Below are 22,647 nucleotides of genomic sequence, written 5' to 3'. Positions count from 1 at the left end.
TAGTGAGGAGCTACTTGAAGGCATTGATCATGACTTCTCAGAAAGTGTCTACAATGTTGAACCCAAATTAATGGACAGTCACTAGTAAGTTATTTTCCTTATACTGTTCATGGTGTGTATTTAGCTGTCAGTGCAGACACAGGAGGAGATGTGAGTGGAGAAACTAAAAGGCATACTGGGTGAAACCCATAAAGATGTGATGGGAAGAGAGACCCTCAGAGACTGAGGGAGGGAAGCCAGGAGGGAGATGGATAGAAGGAAGAGCTGATGGCAGACACTGTCCTAGAGAATCTCAGACCACAAAACATGTGGTCTAATAGGTCAGATAGACAGATGATAGGCCCACAAACAGACATATCTTCCTGACAGAGATAAAGGTAAAGGAGGCAAAGTAGGAAGGAAGAAGACAGGGTTACAAGGAGGAGGTGGGAGGGTGGAAGACAAAGAGAGAGAAGGAGGCAGGTGTGGAGCAGGAGAAGGGAGCCAGGCCAGAGAGGGGGACATATATTTGCTTTATGACCCTCTTCCATCTCACCTGGTCCCTGCTGAGCCTGGTCCCCTCTCAGGTGCTGCTGGGTGGTGGGTGTGCCCAGGAAGCTGACAGGGTGAAGTTGCTGCTACAGCAACAACCTAGGGTTCGAGTACCAACCTGGGGATCCCAAAGGCCCCTACATGGATATGAAAACTTCCTCCCTTACCCTTTTCCCCAAAATGCTGTAGTCAAAACAGACCTGAAGCACAGCTGAAATTTCTGAGAGTCAATGCAGCCTGGCACAACCAGTGCAAGGGTAGTGGGGGCCTAGGAGAAAGAGAAACAGAGGCAGACAGGAAGCCAGGCTGACAAGCTCTAGAGAAAGTGTTGGGGACAGACTGGTTAGAGATCACATGGAGAAGAGTGAGGAGAGGGTAAGGACTGGGACAATGTCTGCATTGAGAGCAAAATAAGCGCCATGTTAAGTATAACAAAATAATTTACTAATGACTGTCCATTAATGTGGGGTCAACAATGTAGAAACAATTGAGCAGTCACAATCAATGCCTTCAAGCAGCCCTCCACTAAGGGCCCCCACATGTATATACATATTAAACCTATAAAAAGAGAGACTGAGGCAGAGAATGGAGACCTCTACCAAGCAGGCAGTGAATAGCACCAGGAAAAAGGGGAAGGGATTGATCTTGGGACCAAATACAAGGATAAACAGACTCTCCCTTTGTATCTGTCCTTCTTTCCCTCAAGCAGATGTGCATCTGGTAAAATCCCAGCTTGTAGCAGGGGAAGACAGCCTAGGATTTTTGGAATAGACACAAATGAAATCCCCAGGTGCCCCTCCCCCCCTTTCTGATCTGTCATGACAGCCATCCTTTCAATTCCTGCATGTTTCCTTTGCCTCTAGAAATGTTGGCTCTGTAGTCCTGGCTGGGCCTCTCATCTACTACCAAGGATAGCACCTGGAATAAGTGAGGTAGTCAATTAGTGCCTTTGTTCCATGTCTACTGAAGATGAGTTAGGGCAGAGTCAATGTGATTTTTATATTTTCCTTAGTTGGAGGTTCTTCCTGACATCTGGAGCGATTCTTTCTGCTCCTATTTTAATGCTCTGTCTTAGTTTAGTTAGTATAGACTCTGTCCCTTTAGGAACCTGCTGCAACACTTCTCTCCCCTCCCCCCACCTCCATCCCAATCTTTAAGGAACCTAATTTAGGCTTTAATGGAATCTCAGCACTATTAAGTAGAGTCAGTGGTGCCCCTTTTTCTTTGTCTGAAGTCTTGTTGGGTCCATCACTTGTGCATTCAGCCCTCAGTCTTTAAGTAGGCCCCTCCTTCTCCATCATTGAGAAGTGTTGCTTCTTTTTGAGGATTAACATTCTGGGAATGGGGTGGCACTTTCCTTTTGTAACTGTTTCAGGGTCTTGAAAGGTCTGTGTTTTGATTGTCTAGAGCAGAAAGCTCTCTGGGCAGGGATTATATCTTTTTCTTTACTTCTTCTAGCACAATGCTCAACACATATGTGGCTAGAATATGCTATGAATGCTAAGTGACTATCTCAGGAAATCCCTCCTGGTGAAGCTTAAGCCAGTTCCCTTTTAGTCTTATTTCTGGAATGATGGGAAATATGGGTGAGGGGTAGGGATGGATGGTGCTGGTAGAGAAGACTGGTAGGAGTTTCTGGAAGAGGCTGCTGGTGGGTGCTTCTATCCTTGTTTAAAGAACTGCTGAGTAGGATCTTTAGCTGGATCTGCAACTGGCCTCCAAATCACCACAGCCTAGGCTACACACAGTTCCCCACACCTTCTTCCAGACAACCAGGACCTCCTGCATTCCCAGGACCCAGGAAATCCTGTTTACTTCTAAATTCACATCTTGCTGCCAAAAAGTCTCCAACAAAATCCCATTTAATCCCTCAGTCCACCTTCTTCAGCCTTTCCTACTATGCCCTTGCCCTTGCCTCCTGGGGGCCCCACCTCCTCAGTGACTCCACCTCCTGTTCACCCCTACTCCTTGAGAGCCCAGCTAAGCTTCACTCCAAGTCCTGACTCTAATGGCCAAGCTCTTACCTCTCCTTGGGTTTGGATTGCACTTTCTTCTCAGGTCTCCCTCCTCTGAGGCAGAAGCAGCCAATAGGTAAGTGATTTCTCATGTTTATACAGTTGGCAAGAAAACTAAGAGCAAGAGAGGAAGAAGGCTGAACTCGGGGTGTGGCTGGCTGTTTAACCCTGTGGGGTTTGATCAGAGTGTCTTTCATGACACCAGAACTAGACTTTGGATTGGAAGTTGCAGACCAGAGGCCTTGGGAGTTTGGGAAAGGCAGGTAGATTTGCTGGGGTCAGAGTGATTTGGAGGCCTACACTCTGTTCTCCTCCAGACCAGAAGTATTCTCAGGTCTGCTGAGGAAAATATTCCTCAGGGGGGGTTATTCTTTGGCGTTTTCTCTCCAGAGTCCTTCTCACCTCTTTGCCCTTCCCTCCTTCCTGGCCTTTCCTTTCTGACCTGTAGCAGAGCTTGCTCTATTCAGCTTTGTCTTTCTCAGAGGGCCCAGCACATAGTATGCTTAGACATGTTCTTTGAATGAATGAAGATTCTTCCACCTGGCTCTGCTGCCTCACTTTCTCATGGAAATTCTGAAAGTCTCTATATCATATCTTCTTAGGGAGGACATTGGTGTGGACTCTGCAGAATAGCAGGCCCAGTTTGATAAGGTGGTCCACCATCACCAGAAAGGATTTGAGGGTCTTCCTCCTCCATGCTGAAGGAGCTAGATATCTATTTTTACAGCTGCAAAGGTAACTCCCTGCCTCTTGTATCTAATTTTAAAAAGTTGTGGTGGGGATTGATTATAGGCCAGGTCAGGCTATAGGAGGCAAGATTACCGAGTTCCCCTAGGGTGTGGCTGCCTAGTGGTCTTTAAAACACTGGGTCTCCAAGAGGCAGTTTGCTCTTATCACAAAACATATTTGCAAGTCTTTAATTCGAAGGCCTTTGGAGTCTTCAACTTCTCTCCAACCCCACACCTCCCCACCACCAAGTACACTGTGGGCTGTACCCCAACAACCAAAGCCCAGACAACATTTATCCATGTGCAACACATGTTTTGTTGATTATATGTGTCAAATGTGTATTTCTAGGTTGTCTTCCTCTTGCCCTTTAGCCACTGTTTTGCATCTTCTCTTAATTGTCAGTTGATACATGTTATGTGCTTCAAGAGGGCACATTCATTTTAACCTTAGTTTAAGCAAAATCATGTGGAAGGTCCAATTTCCTTCACCAAGTATATTCCAAATTGATAAAAAATGATTTTTACAAGACATTATTTTGGTTTATCCACATCCCTTTTCTCTTTTATTATTACATAAATCCCAAAGCAGACTGGAGATTAGAAACAATTAGGGAAGAGGGATAAAGAGTATCCCTTAAAAACTGGTAGCAGAAGCTGGGTGTTTTAGATTCTACTGCCTGAGCTAAGGTGAGGCAGACAGATCTTGGTGGAGTAGTCATATTGATCAGTATTTGGATAAAAACTCAGGACTTTGAGGCATGATAAAATTTTCATTTGACTCAGAGGATCTGATGTCTTTCCTACAAAACAACAACAACAACAACAACAACAACAACAACAACAACAGTTAACTTTCCAGGGAGATGGTGGTGGTGTGGAGCAGCTACCTAGGGCTGTGAGAGGAACCAAGCACAGTCTGCCAAGAGAGAACAGAGAGAAAGAGACAGTTGAGTCCGTACACAGGAGGACAGAAGGACACACTTAAAGGTATGAAGGGAAGATAACCAGAGAGATAGTTGGCCTTTCTTAAGCCACTTTGTGTGCAGTGTATTACTGAAGGTGTATATTGGGAGGAAGTACATGGAAGAAGGAGCCATGGGTTCTGACCACTCACAAATGCTAGTAAATGTGGAGAGAGAGAGTACACTGATAGATGGGACACTGGATGTATTGCTAGATTCTTAGCTTAAAAGAAACGAAGAATTTGGCAGGGAAAGAAAAGCTGTTTAGCAAGACTTGGAAAACAAGAATGTGGATCAGTGATCATTATAGACAAAGGCCATTGTACATTACAGTTGTGGACTGGAAAATAAGGTGGACAGGCACATAGATTTCCTTCTACTGCTTTCTCCTGAGGACTTTTATTAGGTGTTCTGACAGAATTTGGGATTGAGAAAAGTGTGTAGATAATCATAGGGGGAAGTAGAGAAGAAATTGATTTTCACTGCTGACATCAATGTGTCACCCGTAAATGTGTCAAATCTTGAATGAGAGACATTGCAGTTAACTTTGTCTTCTCTGTAGTTTTCCCAGAGGGACTAAGAAAAAATGCCTTGTTCATAACCATCCCAGAATGATACTGAAAAATATGGAGTCTACACAGCATCCAAAGAAACCCTGGCTATCTGACTGTTTACCCGAATAGTGGTGCAATGATACTAGTGTGGTGTTTGTATGTAGCAGGGACTCCATAGGTATTATGGGAGAAAGCAAAAATGTTTTGGTCTGCATGTATATCGATTTTGGGCTAAATTTGTGTGGATGGATTTGGTTTACATACAGTTGGTCTGCATGTTTGTGCGTGTTTGTCTGCATCAGGATGCATTTCACTGACTTGGAATTCAGTCTCTGCCAGACCGGGATGGGAGTTGAGAGGTGTAGGGCTGGGGGTGGTAGGGTAGGTAAGTGAGTTGAAGGAGGTGGTTGTTTCCTCTTGGTCCAATGAGCAGACAGTTTCGAGACAGCCATTCCTTCAAGTTCAAGTCTTCTTTGAATCTAGAAATATTCACCTGCAGAATAGGGTTTCTAGCCTCATTGAGAAAGCACATGATAACCTAAGGAGTTTTTCTTTTAGAAAGGGAGACAAAGGCTTCTTCCCAGTAATATGCAAACAGAATACAGTACAATGTAAGACCATATATGGGAGGATGCCTGTTAAATGATCCATTTGGTGAGGTTGTCCTCGGAAGACACCTGGGAAGTAAGTTTGGACATTTATTTTCATTAGTATGGGCTGAATTAGGTTACTTCAGCTTTGTTTCCAATGTTTCCAGGAAGCTATCTGACCTTTACTTTTCTTTCCCCAGGGAAGAAGTTATACATTTATTACTACTGCAAGGGCTTTTCTCCTCTTTCCTTTTCCCCACAGACCAAGACTGAGAACTAATTATTATTATTATTATTATTATTATTATTATTATACTTTAGTATCTAGATCAGTACTAATTATCTGTAGCAAATATTGTACTGGATCTGTCTCATAGGGAAAACTGGATTTACTGGTTTAAGGTGTGGTAGAGTTTATTTTGTGTTTTTGGTGGGGGCATGAAAGGACTGTCTAAAAGAGACTCTATTTATTGGATCATACCCCAAGCTGAAGATGTAGCTTGAACTGATGTTTTCTTGTCAAACAGTTATCTACAATGCCAAGATGAGCTAATTCCCCTTTCTTGCATGTGGCGTTATCAGGCTGACCCACGCTGCACAGAAGATAATCCTTATTCTCACCACACTGGAAAATAATGTCTTTACTACTCTTACCTTCCATCAATTATGAGTTCATCTGAGATCTTGACATGTCCTTGCCTTGACTATTCACTTCTAATTTAGAAATTTCCTTCTTGTTTCATAGTTTATGTATCTTTATTTTATTGGCTGCTGGGGATGTATTCATGAAATACCCTTAATGTTAAATTCCCAGAGAGGAATTATCTATTTATCATCTATTGTCTTGCACTGTGTATAACTGAGTGTATGATGATTTGGGGGTAATGGTGGTGGTGTTGATAATTTAGGGGGAAGAAAAATGTTGCTTTTGCTTGAGTTCTTTTGCACAAAGAATCAGTGTGGAGCCTGAGTTTTGTAATTTGGAATTTGCCTTTGTATTCATTTATACTTAGTTGAAATCTGATCTTTAATAGATTGAATCCAGTCTTTATTAATTAGAAATATTTTTTTGTCTCTACTTGAGGGACCATCCGATTTCTCATTTTTTACCCAACCCAAAGTACACCAAACCCATATGTCTAGTTATTTATAGACAGCACAGGAAAATGGTAGCAAATACAGAAAATTCTTTTCTCTGGGAGCTTAAGATATAAGATCATTTCATGGTCCTATCCTCCTAAACCAAGTGAAATACTAGTCTATCTTCATTCAGTCAATTGACCATTCCTCCTTTCTGCAAGCTAGCCTTAAATGTAGTTATTGGATCTTGAGTATCCTGTCATGTTCCTTACTGCTAAAGCATTAAGTGACTTATTTTCCAAATAAAGTAAAGCATGTAAGTAACAACACACCTCATTGTCCACCGTTCAGTCGTCACATATCAAGAGGATAACACTGGAGCAAATCATAAATGTCACTTTACCTCAGTAAACTCAGGTTACTTACTTTGTACTTTCACTTTCTTGTGGTGATAGAGATCTTCAAACTGGGCTGTAAATGGTGGTGTACTTCCTTGGTTGTGATGAGTTAACTCTTTATACCTCAGGCTTCAGGTGGAGAAGGAAAGACAAGCTGAGAGTATCATCAGGCAGAAGCTCTTCTCCTCAGCTCCACCTCATAACCTACTACTCCTGCCATCTCCCCTAACTGGGTATCCACCAAGGCAAAATTCTAGGTCAGCGAGTTATTCCACTGGGTATTAATGAGGGGAGAGCAGGAGACAAGGAAAGCATACTGGAAATATCAGTTATGTATCTGCAGATGTGACCAGACAAATTAGCAGAAGGAGTGTCATGTTGGACAGAGTTGGGATAGAGCAAGTTCTATTCAAGGAAGGGCAATCTGTGTGAGGGCTGATGTTAATGTCCTGTGTATGGAAAGACTTGTCTTATTCATGCAGGAGCCACAGAAAAGTTAATAGTAAGAAAGTGGTAGAAGAACAGTGAAAAGAAAGCCTTGGAAATATAATATTAGAAGTTTATATATAATAGAGGGCAGGAAACAACAGGTCTGGCTGTGAGTGTGTGGGGGTGTGGGGGTGTCTTTTTAAGAGTTGACAAGAAGTCTCATTTCCAGAAGGAGGGTAGAGAGTACTCACACTTCAGTTATCTGGTGCAGTGTAGTGGTTGTGAAGAATGTGATTTAGGCTTTATCCTGCTTCAAGGGCAGCTTGAATGTCTACTGAGGGAATCTGAGTGAGAGATGAGAGGATCTCATTGTTTAGAGTTACCCATTTTATGGACCAGGATGGTGGACCAGGGAGTATGGCAGAAGGCTGGCCCTTGATATGCTATATTTGCAATGCGTAGAAACACACTAAATAGAGGTCTAGAATGGACAAGGTGCAAAATGTCTAAGTGATTTCATGTCACCTCAATTGAACAGAAGGCTAGTTTGGTGATCCCAAAATATCAGTAACCAATGATTCAGTTGCAATTTCTTAGACTTGTTCCAAATTTGTATGTAATTTCCCTGAATAAAGTCAGGCTCCTTAAAGGCTGCTCTGTCAATCCTCTTCTTCTGCACATATTTGGGGTTTGCTTCCTTAGAAACTACAACAGAAAGACAATCCTCTATCTTCTCTGTTGATCATCCTATACTAATAGTATGCTTGTAATACCCATATTCTTTTGCCAAGTCCATATTTCTTAATAAGTTTTAAAAATAATGATGAGGGCCAAAAATGGACAAAGAAGTCTGTAATGACACCTGATTTCCACTGGTTTTGTGCTTATTTCCATGGGTGATTAATAAATTTTTGTTTTCAGTTTTTTAATGTTTTTTTTTACTTATTTTTGAGAGGGAGAGAGAGATAGAGAATGAGCGGGGGAGGGACAGAGAGGCGGGGGTGGGGGGGACACAGAATCCAAAGCAGACTCCAGACTCTGAGCTATCAGCACAGATCCCAACGCAGGGCTTGAACCCACGAACCTTGAGATCAAGACCTGAGCCAAAATCGGATGCTTAACCAACTGAGCCACCTAGGCACCTGGATGATTAATAAATATTAACAACGCTATAGATGCTGTGAGCTCAGAGCTGATCACAGACATGGGTCACAATGGGGAACACTAATGCCCAGGAAGGTGTCTTATATTTGGCATCTAGGGGTCTACTATACTATATTTTACTAGAAGCCAAGCAAAAGGGGATGAGCTAAAGCTCTGGGCAAGAATTACATATAGCTGTAAAATCATATCTGGGAACTATTGGAATGGCTACTGTAAAATCATATCTGGGAAATATTGGAATGGGGATGCTTTGGAATCTTTCTTGGCATCTAAAAGGATAGTGTGGAGACACTTTGGCCCTAGATTAGGTTTGGAGTTTAGCATGACATTGTTTAGATAGACCTTTGAGGTTTAATGACCCCAGTACTTCTAGCTCTGGCCCATCAGTATGTATTTGGGAGGAAAGGGAAAACATCAGCAGGTTTCCTAGGCACAAAGATAAGAACTAGCTCAAATATTCCTTAAATAGCCACATCCTAGAGTCTTGACTCTTTGTGGAGATAGGGTGCTGCAGTAGAGAAACAAGGTCTTTGAAGTAACAAAGAACCAAGTTCAAATTCCAGCTCTTCTTTGGACTGGTTATATGAACTTGGGAAAATTATCTAGCCACTCAGTCTGTAAAGTGGAATAATAATACTTATTTCATTGGGTTGTTATGGAGGTTAAATGAAATAACATCTACGCATTACTTGCAGCTCAACAACTTCTGGCTCACTTTCACCTCTCTCTCCATGTATCCCTAAATCTTACACATTTACCTGGTACCCCTATTTGCCAGATACCATTGTTCTCTGCCTCCAGCCTCTGCAGATGTTTCCCAGCACCTCTAGGGTTCATAACTGTGCTAACATGAGCCAAGGTTGTGGTTTCTTTCCAAACATTTTTGCTTGGTGACAATTTTGACTGTAAATCAAAGACAAGGGAATTCTGTCTTCCTGCCCAATCCTCTGATCTAAAGTTCCTGTTTGGGGGCTAGATCATTCTGGATGGGGTTTTGTTCCAACCAAGTGATGGCAAGCTTGTTTATAAAGGGCAAGAGAGTAAGGTAAGAGAGTAAGAGAGGGTAAGAGAGTCCATAACATTTACTATTGTGATATTCTTATTTTTCTCCTCCCATTTTTGTTTGACAATTTTCAACCCTACAGAAAGTTGTAAGAATAATATAATTAACACCCATTATCTTTCACCAAGATTGACCAGTTGTTAATATTTTGCCACAGTTGCTTATTTTCTCCAATGTTTGTATGTGTGCACATGTGCATGTATACATGATATATGATCCATATTCAAAGTTTACAACTTGTCAATTTTTTTTATAGTAAAATGTTTTTACCTAATCCAGCTGCAGTCCCAGGTTCTGCATTGCATTTCATTGTCATGCCTCTTTATTCTCCTTTAAATTGCAACAGTTCCTCATACTGTCATTCCTGACATGGACAATTTTGATATTCGGCAGAAATATTGTATAAGAACATTCTTAATAACAATGAGTGCCATGTAGGCAGGGAAATGTCTTTTTCCTCCATATTGTGTTGGTACCATCAAACATTAGGACAGGCATTTAAAGGGTGTTTAACTATTTTTGAATGATCAAATGAATGAATGACCTAAAATTTTCACTGTCACTTAGATCTATTATTTTTATACTTGAGGAGAGGAGGAAGAGCAGCCTTCTCCTATATCTGAGTCCCATTTTTATTATACATGTTTGAAGGCTTAAAGGTAACCCAGTACATCTGTAATGATCCAACAGAGAAGGGAAGTGAGATTGGGACTGTGGCATAGGCAAACTGTGGAGTCTCTTTACCCTGGGGGGCGGGTAGTGATCATAATGAGTTGAGAGTGGATGATGAATAAGGTGGTTGTCAGCTGAAAAGAAACATAGCACACAGGACCTAGGAGTACATAGCCTGTTTCCTTGATGAGAGAAATTAGTTATTACATTTCCACAATATACTTCCCTCTATACTATACTTACTTACTTCCCCTGCCCCCATTTGAATCATAAGAATGTCATAGTGAAAATTGATTCCAGTCTCTCCTCCTTTCCCAGCATGGACAATCCCATACTTCTCTCCTTTTCTACCATCTATCTCCCCACTACCAACACACAAGTTTATATTTTCTAACATTTATACATGGTGCTTTGGCAGCCACTCTCTCCAGATTATTTGTTATTGAGAAGCTGTATACCTATTTGGACTTCTCATTGGGATATAGAAGCTTTCATCCTTGTGGCCCAGAGCTAGTGAGGTCATGGGAAGTACTCTTTGCTTCTCTGAAATGTGGTTTCAGGTTTCTCTTTGGGGCCTTCTCTCTCTCCACAAATGCATCTCAGACGTTTTTGACAGTCCTTCCTGAGGCATCCGGGGCTTTGGACTGGATCCATCTATTTAATTTTGCAAGGCTTGTGAGTATCTGATGCATATGGTTCCTGCTCCCCTTTCTGAGAGTCTCGCTACCCCTGTCTTTGAAGTCCTAATTTCACCAGATTCCAGATCCACAATAATGTGGGAATAACCTTGAAATAGTGAATGATACTAACATAAATTTTGTTTGATTTTTAATGATGGGGTCCTGCCTAGAGATAATCCAGAAAGTGAACAGCTTCAGTGAAAGCAATCCATCATGTTACTGCCCCATGGGTGGCCATATGGCATGTCTGCTTTGGTGTCTAAGAGGGAAGCAGAGGCAAGAACACATCTTGTTCAGCCCTCAATGTGTTACCAGAAACAACAAAGATCTGTTGAGAACTCCACAAAACTTCCCTCCGCGTCTTGTATTCAAACTCTGGAGGAGGTTTTTCCTTGATTTTAAAACCCAATACTTAGCTCACAGAACATGAAAATCAGTAGGCAGAATGTGAAATCATCAGTTCCCATCACACCCAGAGTAACAGCCAAAGTCCTCACAGTGACTCTCAGACCCTATATGAAGGATCTGACTTCCTGCTCTCTCTCTGACCTCATCCCCTACTGCTTCCCCCTCACTTAACTCTGTCCTGGCCCCACAGGCCTCCTTGTTATTTCTCAAAAATAGCCACTTAGTACCACCTTATACCCATTAGGATGGCTACTAGCCCAAAGGATAACGAGTGCTGGGGAAGATGTGGAAAAATTGGGACACTTGTGCATTACTGGTGAGAATGTAAAATAGAGCAGTTGCTGTGGAAAACAGTACTGTGATTTCTCAAAAAATTACCTATACAATTACCATATGATCCAGCATTCCCCACTTCTGGGTATATATCCCAAGGAATTGAAAGCAGGGACTCAAAAAGATATTTGTACACCCGTATTCATAACAGCCTTATCCTCAACAGTTAAAGGTGACACAAATCACATGCCCACCAGTGGATGGATAGATAAACAAGATGTAGGATATACACACAATGGAATCTTATTCAGCCTGAAGAGGAAGGACATTCTGACATGAGCTACAACATAGAGATATTGTGCTAAATGAAATAACCCGGTCACAAAAGAGCAATATTATATGATTCTACTCATAGGAGGTACCTGTAGTAGTCAAATTAATAGAGACAGAAAGTAGAATGTTGGTTGCCAGGGGCTGTGGGGAGGGAAGAATTGGGAGTTTAATGGATACAGAGTTTCAGCTAAGGAAGATGAACAAGTTCTGGAGATGGATGGTGGTGACGGTTGCACAACAGTGTGAAGGTGAGGCTCTCTTGGATCCCCATTTTATAATCACAACACCCACTCTGAGCACATCATAACCTTTTCTTGCTTCCCTTTTCTCTGCAACACTGATTGCAAATCTAACACAATATATATTCATATTACTTATCTATTTATTGTTTGCTTCCTACTGCAGGAATGTAAGCAACTTGAGGTGAAGGATGTTTGTGTTTTAAAGAGGATGAGAGAATTTATATACTTTGGGATCAGAAAGAAGCTGTGCTTAGATACAGAGGGATTGATATAATCTCTGGAGATGTTGAATTTAAAGTCCACTTCTCTGAAACTTTGAGAACTTGAAAATAATTATTTAACAGTCTCAGTAGCCTTCCTCACAGGTCTTCATCAAACTTGTAGCAAAATAGCTGGTATCCAAACTATCTTTGTATGTATTTGGGAGAAGCCACAAGGCCAACTTCCTGATTGGCAGGAGTGTTAACACCCAACCATGGGAAAGAACCAGTGGAACTTACTGCATTGGAAAAAATGTTTTGAAAAGGAAAGGTACAGAGTGAGGGCAGTACCCTTCTAGAGACAGAGGAATAAGCACAGTGACCCTCCAGGACAAAGGAAAGTGGGTGGGGCTGGCTGGAAAAGCAAGAGGGCCTTAATTTAGTGGGTGAATATTGGATTTGACGGGAGTTTTTCTGGGATGGAACTTTGTTTTGGAATTTGGAAGGAGTTCAGAGACCAAGAAAGACAGGGAGGACTGAGTAAATGGGGAGCTAGGGGCATTATGGAATTCAAAGAAGATGGCTTTATTTTTTCTGGCCTCTCTCTGCATTTCTCTAAGAATCTTTCCTGAGATAACACCTCCTTTGGGAGACTATTTCCTAGTGAAATCGACATTCACAGACCCAAGACCCTCATTAGGAAATATCCGAAGGAAACACTGTTGGAATAGATGATGCATGATCTGGTCTCCTGTTTCTACCTGGGGCTGGCTCTTTCTCTCTTTCCAATGGAAAATAAAATCCTACTTCTAGGAATCTCAAAATATAGTAGTCAATCAATCAATCAATCAATAAATAAATTCATTTTATCTGTCAAATTCCTCTTTTAGTTGCTTGGTACAATTATGAGTAGATCCTTGTCCTAGGTAGTGAGAGTTGAAGGTGGATCCTGGTGCTGCCCTCTGGCAGTTTTTAGACTATAAAGAAATTTAAGTGTCACACTCAGGATACCAGCAGGTAGAAATGGAAAATTAGTTTTAACTGAGCATCATCATTGGCTGTAAGTGCTGATGGGAGGGGCAGAAGGTTGGAGATGGGTATCAGTCAGGATGGCTTAAGAAAGGCTTCCTAGACACAAGGGATAAAGTTGTAGATTAGTGTTGAAAAGAGCTAGAGCATCAAGACTGGACAGAAAGGAGTGAGGAAGACATCCCTGGCAGGGAGGGTACTTACTCAGGTGAGGGGCTTGTCTCAGGAAGGGTAAGTCAGGATGTAAGAAGCTGAGTTAGGAAAGAGGTGATAGTCCTGAGGGTAGGGGGACTCTCTGACAGCTTAGTCAGAGAGTCTGAACTGAATATAAACTATTGAAATAATCATAGATTATTGCACGGAGAGAGGGCATTTCTGAACATGGTGTTTGAAGACGATGTTTCTCTGTGTTATTATAAGCTGTATTTGTGGTAGTCTTTCTCATGATTCCCAATCATAGGTTTGCTTTCTCTCCTATAGGTTTGCTTGTTCATTTATTTGTTCTGTCTGCTTTTATTGGAGTCATAAAACATGATTATCTACTCCCAGATATTTTTTTCTCTGGGTTGCTTCTCTAGTATCTTCATACTTGATCTGTAGACCCCTGTCCCTTGTCTTTAGTAAATATGGAAAGAGCACAAGGACCACTCTACACAACACATTTGAAGGGAAAAAAATTATCAAAAGCATTACCCATCTACACCTCTGCCATGCAGATGGTCCTCCTCTGGGATTCCTGCTCATGATCCATGGATGGACTTCAGAAGAGTGTAGGACATTTTTTTGAGGTGACCAACCTCAGAAGGGCCTGTGATTCAATAAATGTCAATAACTACTGTTGTGTCTTTGTTGGGAGGTTGGTGGCTGGAGACAGGTCCCCAGAGAGAGAAACGTGGTACAAGCATCCTTAGTGACCAATAAGGATCCTCCAGAGACAAATGCAGGAGCTGAAGGAGAAAAAGGAATCGGGAAAAGGGAAAAGTGTTTGGAGAGAATTGGTAGGAGGGGTGTCAGATACCCTTTGTTCTCCACCCTCTTTCTAGCAGGCATTTCTTCTCTGTATTCTCCATGTTCTGATGATTATAGGATCCAGTTGCCCTTCATTTTAAATCTATTGAGTGCCCACCATTTTCAGGCTCTGAACCAGGTCCTCTCACAACATCACCTCATGCAATTCTTTTGTTCAACCTGAAGTGCACAGAGTGGAGTCAACCTCTCCCTCAGTCATGGACTGTTAGCACCATCGCCCCCTGTCAGGCACTGTATCAATGCATTTTATTTTCCCCTTTCATCCTGATCTCTAATCTCATTTCCTCTCTTCACTGGAGACACATGCTTTAGTGTATTCAATGAATGCTCCTCCAATCCATGCTCTATACATTTATTTATATACATTCATCCACGCAATGAATTCAGAGTGGTGATTATGTGTCAGGCTCAGTTGTAAGTGCAGAGAATACAGCCAAGAGCAAAATAATAATAATAAAAAATTCCTGCTTTCATGCAGCTTATATTCTTTTGCAGTGAGATAATCATGAACAAATAAATAGGTAAAACTTATAGTATGTTAAATAGGGATAAGTGATGAGGGCAGGGGTAAGGTACATTGTGAAGTTTTTTATGTGGTGATTAAGGAAGGCATTGTTACACAGTTTTGTGCTATCTCATGAAATGCCACTAAGGAAGCAACCATGTGGATATCTGGGCCAGAAGTGGTACAGTTATAGGAGACAACTAGTGCAAAGGCCCTAAGGTGAGGGCTTGCCTTGTATGTTAGGAAACCAGAATTCTTAGGAGGCCAGTAGCGTGAGGAAAATGGGAAGAGAGAGAAACAGAGGCTGAGAAGTAGCTGGGTCAGTGACAAATACTCTAGGACTTTGTAGGCCATGGTAAGTGCAGACTTTGGCTCCCACTCTGAATAAAAAGGGAAACCAATGAAAGCTTTTGAGCAGAGAAATATTGTGACATTTTTAACAGATATATATGTATCCTTGACAAATATACACATTTTTTGGTTGTTCTTTAAATTTACATAAGTGGGGGCGCCTGGGTGGCGCAGTCGGTTAAGCGTCCGACTTCAGCCAGGTCACGATCTCCCAGTCCGTGAGTTCGAGCCCCGCGTCAGGCTCTGGGCTGATGGCTCAGAGCCTGGAGCCTGTTTCCGATTCTGTGTCTCCCTCTCTCTCTGCCCCTCCCCCATTCATGCTCTGTCTCTCTCTGTCCCAAAAAAAATAAATAAACGTTGAAAAAAAAATTAAATTTACATAAGTGATATTGTGCTATACACTTCATCCTGCTTTTGCTTTTGCTTCCTAACACTCTTTTTGAGATATACCCATGTTGCTGTATGTAAATCTACTGTATGATTTCTGACTGCTGTGTAGTATTTCATTGTGCACATACAGCACATTTTACTTATGTATCCCTCTAGTAACAGATGCTGGCATAGCTTCCAACTCCCTGCTACCACAAACAGTCCTGCATTGAATGTGTTCATATTGGCTTCCCTATGGACTCAGGAGAGAGGTTCCTTTGTGTGTTACCTTGTAGAGGGTTGTGTGTGTGTATGTGGGGGGGTGTACATTCTTAATTCCGCTAAGATTGTGCTTCAGGATGGTGGCCCAGTTACACTCCCATCAGCAGTACATGATAGTTTGTATCTTTTCATGGAATTCTCATTTTGATCCAGTAAGGGAAGTGAAGTAAGGTTTCTTGTGGATGAGGAAATCTGGGTTTAGAGGGATTAAGCAGAAGAGATTATATAGTCAAGCAGAAGAAACAAGGCTCAAATCCAGAGATTTGACATAATGTTAATTGCTCTTACCTCTATAGTACTCAGCCCTGCCTCTTCCAGAAATGAGATGCGGCATCTGTAAGCAAGGATGATATTATTATTATTATTATTATTATTATTATTATTATTTTCAACTCCTTCATTTTTTGATGCCTGGTATAACTCAGTAAGCCTAGATCCCCCATGTGTTTAGCACCAGCATGTATGAGTGTGTCTAATTAGAGTCCTTTGAGGTTCAAGGCAAAATATATAGAATAAAACATTTATTTTTTTCCTTTTATTTATACTGTTTTAATATATATAAATTTAAATTTTAAATCTTAAGTCTTTCCACATCTCCTTTGTGGTTTCTCTATTCCAAATCATTCTTTTTTTTAAATATAATTTATTATCATATTGGTTTCCATACAACACCCAGTGCTCATCCCAACAGATGTTCTCCTTAATGCCCATCACCCACTTTCCCCTCTCCCCCACCCCCCATCAACCCTCAGTTTGTTCTCAGTATTTAAGAGTCTCTTATGGTTTGCCTCCTTCCCTCTCTGTAACTTATTTTCCCCCTTCTCCTCCCCCATGATCTTCTGTTAAATTTCTCAGGATCCACATATGAGTGAAAACATATGGAATCTGTGTTTCTCTGCCTGACTTATTTCACTTAGCATAATACTATCCAGTTCCAGCCACATTAATACAAATGGCCATATTTCATTCTTTCTCATTGCCAAGTAGTATTCCATTGTATATATAAACCACATCTTCTTTATCCATTCGTCAACTACTCTACACATCTCCAAAGGCAGGGGAATTAAAAGCAAACATGAACTATTGGGACCTCATCAAGATAAAAACTTCTGCTCTGCAAAAGAATAAAACTTTTAATTGTCTCATGACAGCTAGCTCACAGGCTTGAGTTGTAGTGGGTGATTTTGAGGCTATATATCTATAAAGACTAATTGATTTTCAAAGTTTGGAAACTTTGGGTCAGATTTCCATATTAAACATTAGGTAGGTTATATTAAGTACATGTTGTTTGCTAGGCGCTGAGGTAAGTACTTTGCAGGCATCATTTCACTTACTCCTCACAATTGCCCTATGAGGTATTTACTTTCATTCTTACTTGACTCTTGTGGAAACTAAGTCCCCAGGAGGTGAACTCTTTTTCCAAAGTCATCTGGTATAAGTTGAGTTGTGATTTGAACCTGAACAGTCTACCTGCAGAGCCTTAACTCCTAACTACCAAACTGTGCTGCCTTCCTGTAAAGGAAACTTTTAGAATCTCTTCCCTTTGAAATTGAGGACAATTTCTTTTCATTTTGGGGTGATTTAGAGCAGTCATGGAAAGTACAGGGCTAATTGGAAAAGAATCTACAGAGAGACAGGATATGAAATTTGAAGATGTCCCTAGGTACCTTCATTATGCCTCCCTCTGTCCCCCAAAGTGAGAACCTTTGCCTAAGGACATGCTACCTAGATTATAGGGCCTGAGCATGATGCCTTCAAAAAAGTAGGGCATGCGTGGTTGGTTCCCTGTAACCCAAGGCAGCCTGGTAGTTTTAAACAAGTGTCCTCAAAGGCAAACTATTCTTCATCACCTATGTTTGGCTTATACCTGCCGTGAACAATGTGAAGATCAAGGTTTTATCACAGGTAGATTTTGCTTCACACTTTTCATTTTGATTGACTTCTACAAGGAAGGTAATACCATTTATATCTTTACCTGAGCCAGGTGCATAAAGGTTACTTGGCTACAAAGTATATATCTCAAACTCAAGTAGATAGGAATTCTGGGTTATGTGCTCTTTCAGGCTTCTCTTCTCAGTTTGTACGTTTGTTCAACAAATATTTATTGAGCTAACTCACAGTCTATTGGAGGAGACAGGCAGCTGAACTGGAATTCTGACACATCAGGATAAATGGAATATGGGGGAAACCCAGGTGCTATGAAAGCACACCAGAAGGGCAGCATAAGGGTCAGGGGAGACTTCTGGGGAAGCAACTTCTGAGCTGGGAACTGAAAGAGAATTGGGGGTTAGTATGTGAAGTGCTAATAGGACATTAGAGGCAAGGGAACAGGGTGGATATGGGATTTTGCAGCTGGAATAGGAAGTGAGAAGGGCAAGAGGCTGGAGGAATAAGTAAGGGTCAGATGATGTAGGAAGGAAAGACTATGAAGGAAGGAAGGAAGGGCAGTGGGGAAGCACTGAAGGGTTTGAAGCTTGGACATGAGTGGGGACACATCAATCACATTCATAGTGTAGAAAGTTCCTTGAGTTAATTGACCTTCCTTATCTGTCTCAGGTGTTTGTTGGTAAATCATAGCATTGGAACTGGTGAATGGCAAATAGTCTAGATGGATTTGTAGAAAGAAGGTCTGACCCATAATCCAAGGGGTCCTCTTGATCATCTATAGATATTTTTTTTAAGTTTGACCTGGTCTTTCTCTCTTTTGAAACCTCTGACAACATTTCCTAAAATTCTCTCAAAACTAAAACCTGAGGGGCGCCTGGCTAGCTCAGTCATTTCAGCGTCCAACTATTTATTTCAGTTCACGTCATAATCCCAGGACTGCATTGGCACCAGGCTGAACATGGAACCTGCTTAAGATTCTCTCTCTCTGCCCCTTTCCCCTGATCCTGCTCTCTCTCTCTTAAAAATAAAAATAAACAAATAAAAATAAATAAAACACAAAGCCTAAGTAGGGAGGAGAGTGGGGGCTCCATCACTTTGTTTTCTCTGTTTTCCACTAGTTATTTCTAGGACATTCCTCTGAATTGTTCAACTAAAACTTTGTTCCGCTTGAGGAGGGGGACATTTGAATAGCAGCTGGGGGAGGGGAGGAGGAAACACATGCAGGATTTGTTCATTAAGAAAATATAATTGATATATTAAGATAATACTTTAAGTCAGTTAAAAATAACTCCTTGTGGAACTTAATAGGGAGTTACAAGCTCACAGAACAGGGCAGATTCTCCAGGATGCCAGCAGCTGACATCACAGATGGTTCAAGGTGTTTATAGAGCACAGTGTGGTCAGTGAGGAGACTTTCTGCAGAAGTGAGCTCACCTTCTCGCTTGGAACCCAGAGAGGGAAGAGACAGAAGGAATTGTTTTGGATGTGAGCTACTGAGCTAGGTGAATTACTTTTTTTCTGTCTACCTATCACACTCTCATAACTGTGAACATAACTGTAGTGAATTTTTGTCTGGTTGCTTTGGGTGAGTTTCATTGAATGTCAGAATTCACAAAATGGCCTTTCTGCTTCTTCTCCCTTCTTAGTAATGGACACTTGGTTGGCTGCTTCACCCATTTCTCCCGTGTTTCCTCACCAGACAGTCTGTAGCTCCCCTTTTTGCAGGTAGTTATAAAGGCTCTACCCCTTTTTCCCTTTTCTCTTTTCACTGTACCCTGGTGGCCTAGGTGGGTAAAGGAATGGTTGGACTGTACATTCTTTGTCATCAATACAGCTAAATGGTAATGCAGAATGAGGATAAAGGAGGCCAAAGTGACCTGTGACCTTGGAATCTGATTTGGGGGCTAAGGGTTTTAAGACCATGGGACCAATATTTATGTTTTAAACTCACGATATTTCAAAAATGGTTCTGTAATTGCAATAAGACCCTTCATTCTGTGAATAAATGTGTCATAACTCATGCCTAATCACCACGCAAACATCTTGTATGTGAATTATTGTGCAATAAATTCATGCCCTGATGTGTTTTACAGCTTAATTAGTACATGAAATTACATTAAGTTGACAAACCAAAATGGGATTATGCCATGTATTATGTAAAAGAAGAGAACGTTGGGAGATATTTGGCAGTTTTTCTGGGTGGAAAGCAGGGTTGATTTTTCTATGATGTCCTTTTGTGTCAGTTTCTGTGATATTCAGGCTGTACCAGGTGACATGCGACTTCTGAGCTTTGGTTTGTTAGTTGAACACCATTGTTCAGTAAATATTTATTGTTTACCATGTCTTAGGCATTATGGAGGGATAGCACATAGCAGAAGAAATATGAAGCAGCATCACTGAAGTCTGAGCAACCAGCTGCAACATCCCCAGCCCAACCCAGCTTACCTCAGTGTCACGGAACCTGATCTGAGACTTACGGCTCCCTGCTCTCATCACAGCTCTCAGATCCTAGAATCTACTCCAATTCCAGCTAGAATGTTGTGTCAAGCACTTTGCAGATTTGGTCAAAAGCTGGTACGCAGACGTACACTGGAACAACCTGTGGCTGAGACTGCCAGAAGCCTGACCACTCTGGATATAGTGGCCCTGGGTATGAACTATACAATGAGTATAATTGTGTATATCCTGCCTGGTGAAGTGGCTAGAGATAAAGCAGGACCATCCATTGTGATCTGCTTCTTGGTGGCTGGCCTAACTTCAGTGTTGACTGGGCTGACCTATGCAGAGATTAGTTCCCGAGTTCCACATTCTGGTTCTTCATATCTCTACAGCTATGTCACTGTAGGTGAACTCGGGGCTTTCATCACTGGCTGGAACCTCCTCCTCATAAATACTGTCTATGTAAGCATTGTGACCCAAGCCTGGATCTTAGTTTTTGACAATGTTTTTGGAAACCAGATATTTCAGATGCTGCATGACAGCATCTCACTAAATGTTTCCCGTGTTTTTGCAGATGTTCTAGTCTTCTTTGTTGTGTTCCTTGTGTTTTTATTCATAGGATTTCTGACTTGGAAGATTAGGCAGCTTCCTGTGGTTACCAAAGTGTTCACATTGGTGAAAATCATTGTTCTCATTTTTGTCATCATTGCTGGCTTCATTAAGGGGGACCTGCACAACTGGCAGCTCACAGAAGAGGACTACATAAAGGCTGGACTCAATGACACCTCTGGCTTGGGCCCCCTGGGGTCTGGAGGATTTATGCCTTTTGGCTTTGAGGGGATTCTCCGTGGAGCAGCTACCTGTCTCTATACATTTGTGGGTTTCACTTTTATTATTACCAGAGTTGAAGAAGCCAAGAATCCCCAACATTCCATCCCCAGGGGCATTGTAATTTCACTGTTCATCTGTCTTTTGGTGTATTTTGGTGTCTTTTCAGCACGTACACTCATGGTGCCTTACTACCAGCTTCAACGTGGGAGCACCTTGCCTGAGGTATTTCTCCATATTGGCTGGACCCCTGCCTACTATGTTGTAGCTTTTGGATTCCTCTGTCTTTCTATCAACTCCTTTGACTTTATATTCCCCATACAATGGGTGATACATATGATGGCACAGGATGGCCTCCTATTCCCTGTCCTTGTCAGGATCCAAACTGGCACAAACATCCCCATCGTGGCCACTGTGATCTTTGGCATTATTGCACTAGTCATAGTATTCTTCTTTGGGCTCACTGATCTTCTGGGCTTCATGTCACTTGGGCCCCTGCTAGCTTTCTCTCTGCTGGTTTTTGGTGTTCTCATTGTCAGGTATCAGCCTGAGATGCATAATGGGGGAAATGAAGCAGAGGTGCGGGATGGGAATAGAGAAGTTGTAGCAGAGAAGCTGACTCTACAGGGATTACTTTTTCCAGGCAGCTCCATCCCCACTCCACTCTCCGGCCGGGTTGTCTATGTTTGCTCCTCACTGCTTGTTCTGCTGATCATTCTTCTTTGCCTGGTGCTGGCCCAGTGGCCAGTTCTGCTTTCTGGAGACCCACTGTGGATTTCAGTGGTTGTGGTGCTCCTGGTGCTCATCACTGGGCTCACTGGGGTCATCTGGAGATAGCCTCAGAGCTCCACTCCCCTTTACTTTAAGGTCCCTGCTCTGCCTTTCCTCTCCGTACTGAGCATCTTCATGAATGTTTACCTTATGATGCAGATGACAGCTGGCACCTGGGCTATACTTGGTGTCTGGATGCTGATTGGGTTTGCTATCTACTTCAGCTATGGGATCCAGCACAGCCTGGTCAATTAACCTCACTTAAGACCAAAACTGTGGACCTTGAACTCAGCAGTGCCAGTACATATTTGGTTTGACATCATCACACCCTAATGCAGTCTGGTCTTCCTGTACAATAATGGAACATACTCTTGAGTGCATGGAAAGCTAGGCCTCCCACAGAATGTTAGTGGAGGAGCTCTAAATGGACTTTGTATTTATTACATAGTGAAGGATTTGTCTTTGCTTTTTCTCCTTTTTTAAATTTTGTCTACTTTTTAACTGTGTCTGTAGCTGCTTACTGGATTTTAAAAAGTTCTTGTTAAAAGAGCTAGAAAATCGGTGCCTGGGTTGCTCAATCAGCTGAGTGTCTGACTCTTGATGTAAACTCAGGTCATGATCTCATGGTTCAAGTCCCACGTTAGGTTCTGCACTGACAGCACAGAGTCTGCTTAGGATTCTCTTTCTCTCCCTCTCTCTCTGCCCCTCCCCTGCTTGTGTTCTCTCTCTCTCTCTCTCTCTCTCTCTCTCTCTCTCTCTCTCTCTCAAAATAAAAACTAAAACACATTTTAAAAAGGAGCAGTTACCATATGTTTTCACTCTTATGTGGATCCTA

At 41.8% G+C, this 22,647-nt stretch overlaps 1 protein-coding gene across 1 annotated transcript; it reads left to right on the top strand.

The window, feature by feature from the left end:
- The first annotated feature begins 2,474 nt into the window (after nucleotides 1-2,474).
- LOC116738192 (cationic amino acid transporter 3-like) lies at nucleotides 2,475-22,376 on the top strand. The gene is given in 3 exon segments (XM_032593918.1): nucleotides 2,475-2,622; nucleotides 20,123-22,056; nucleotides 22,059-22,376. Coding segments are annotated over 2 exon segments (1,818 nt in total). The 5' UTR covers nucleotides 2,475-2,622; nucleotides 20,123-20,309; the 3' UTR covers nucleotides 22,130-22,376.
- The last annotated feature ends 271 nt before the right edge of the window (nucleotides 22,377-22,647 follow it).

Source organism: Lynx canadensis, chromosome B4 (genome assembly GCF_007474595.2).
Source record: "Lynx canadensis isolate LIC74 chromosome B4, mLynCan4.pri.v2, whole genome shotgun sequence".
NCBI classification, from domain to species: domain Eukaryota; kingdom Metazoa; phylum Chordata; class Mammalia; order Carnivora; family Felidae; genus Lynx; species Lynx canadensis.
Note: the sequence above shows the minus strand (reverse complement) of the source record. Positions and strands in the feature narration are given on the sequence as shown.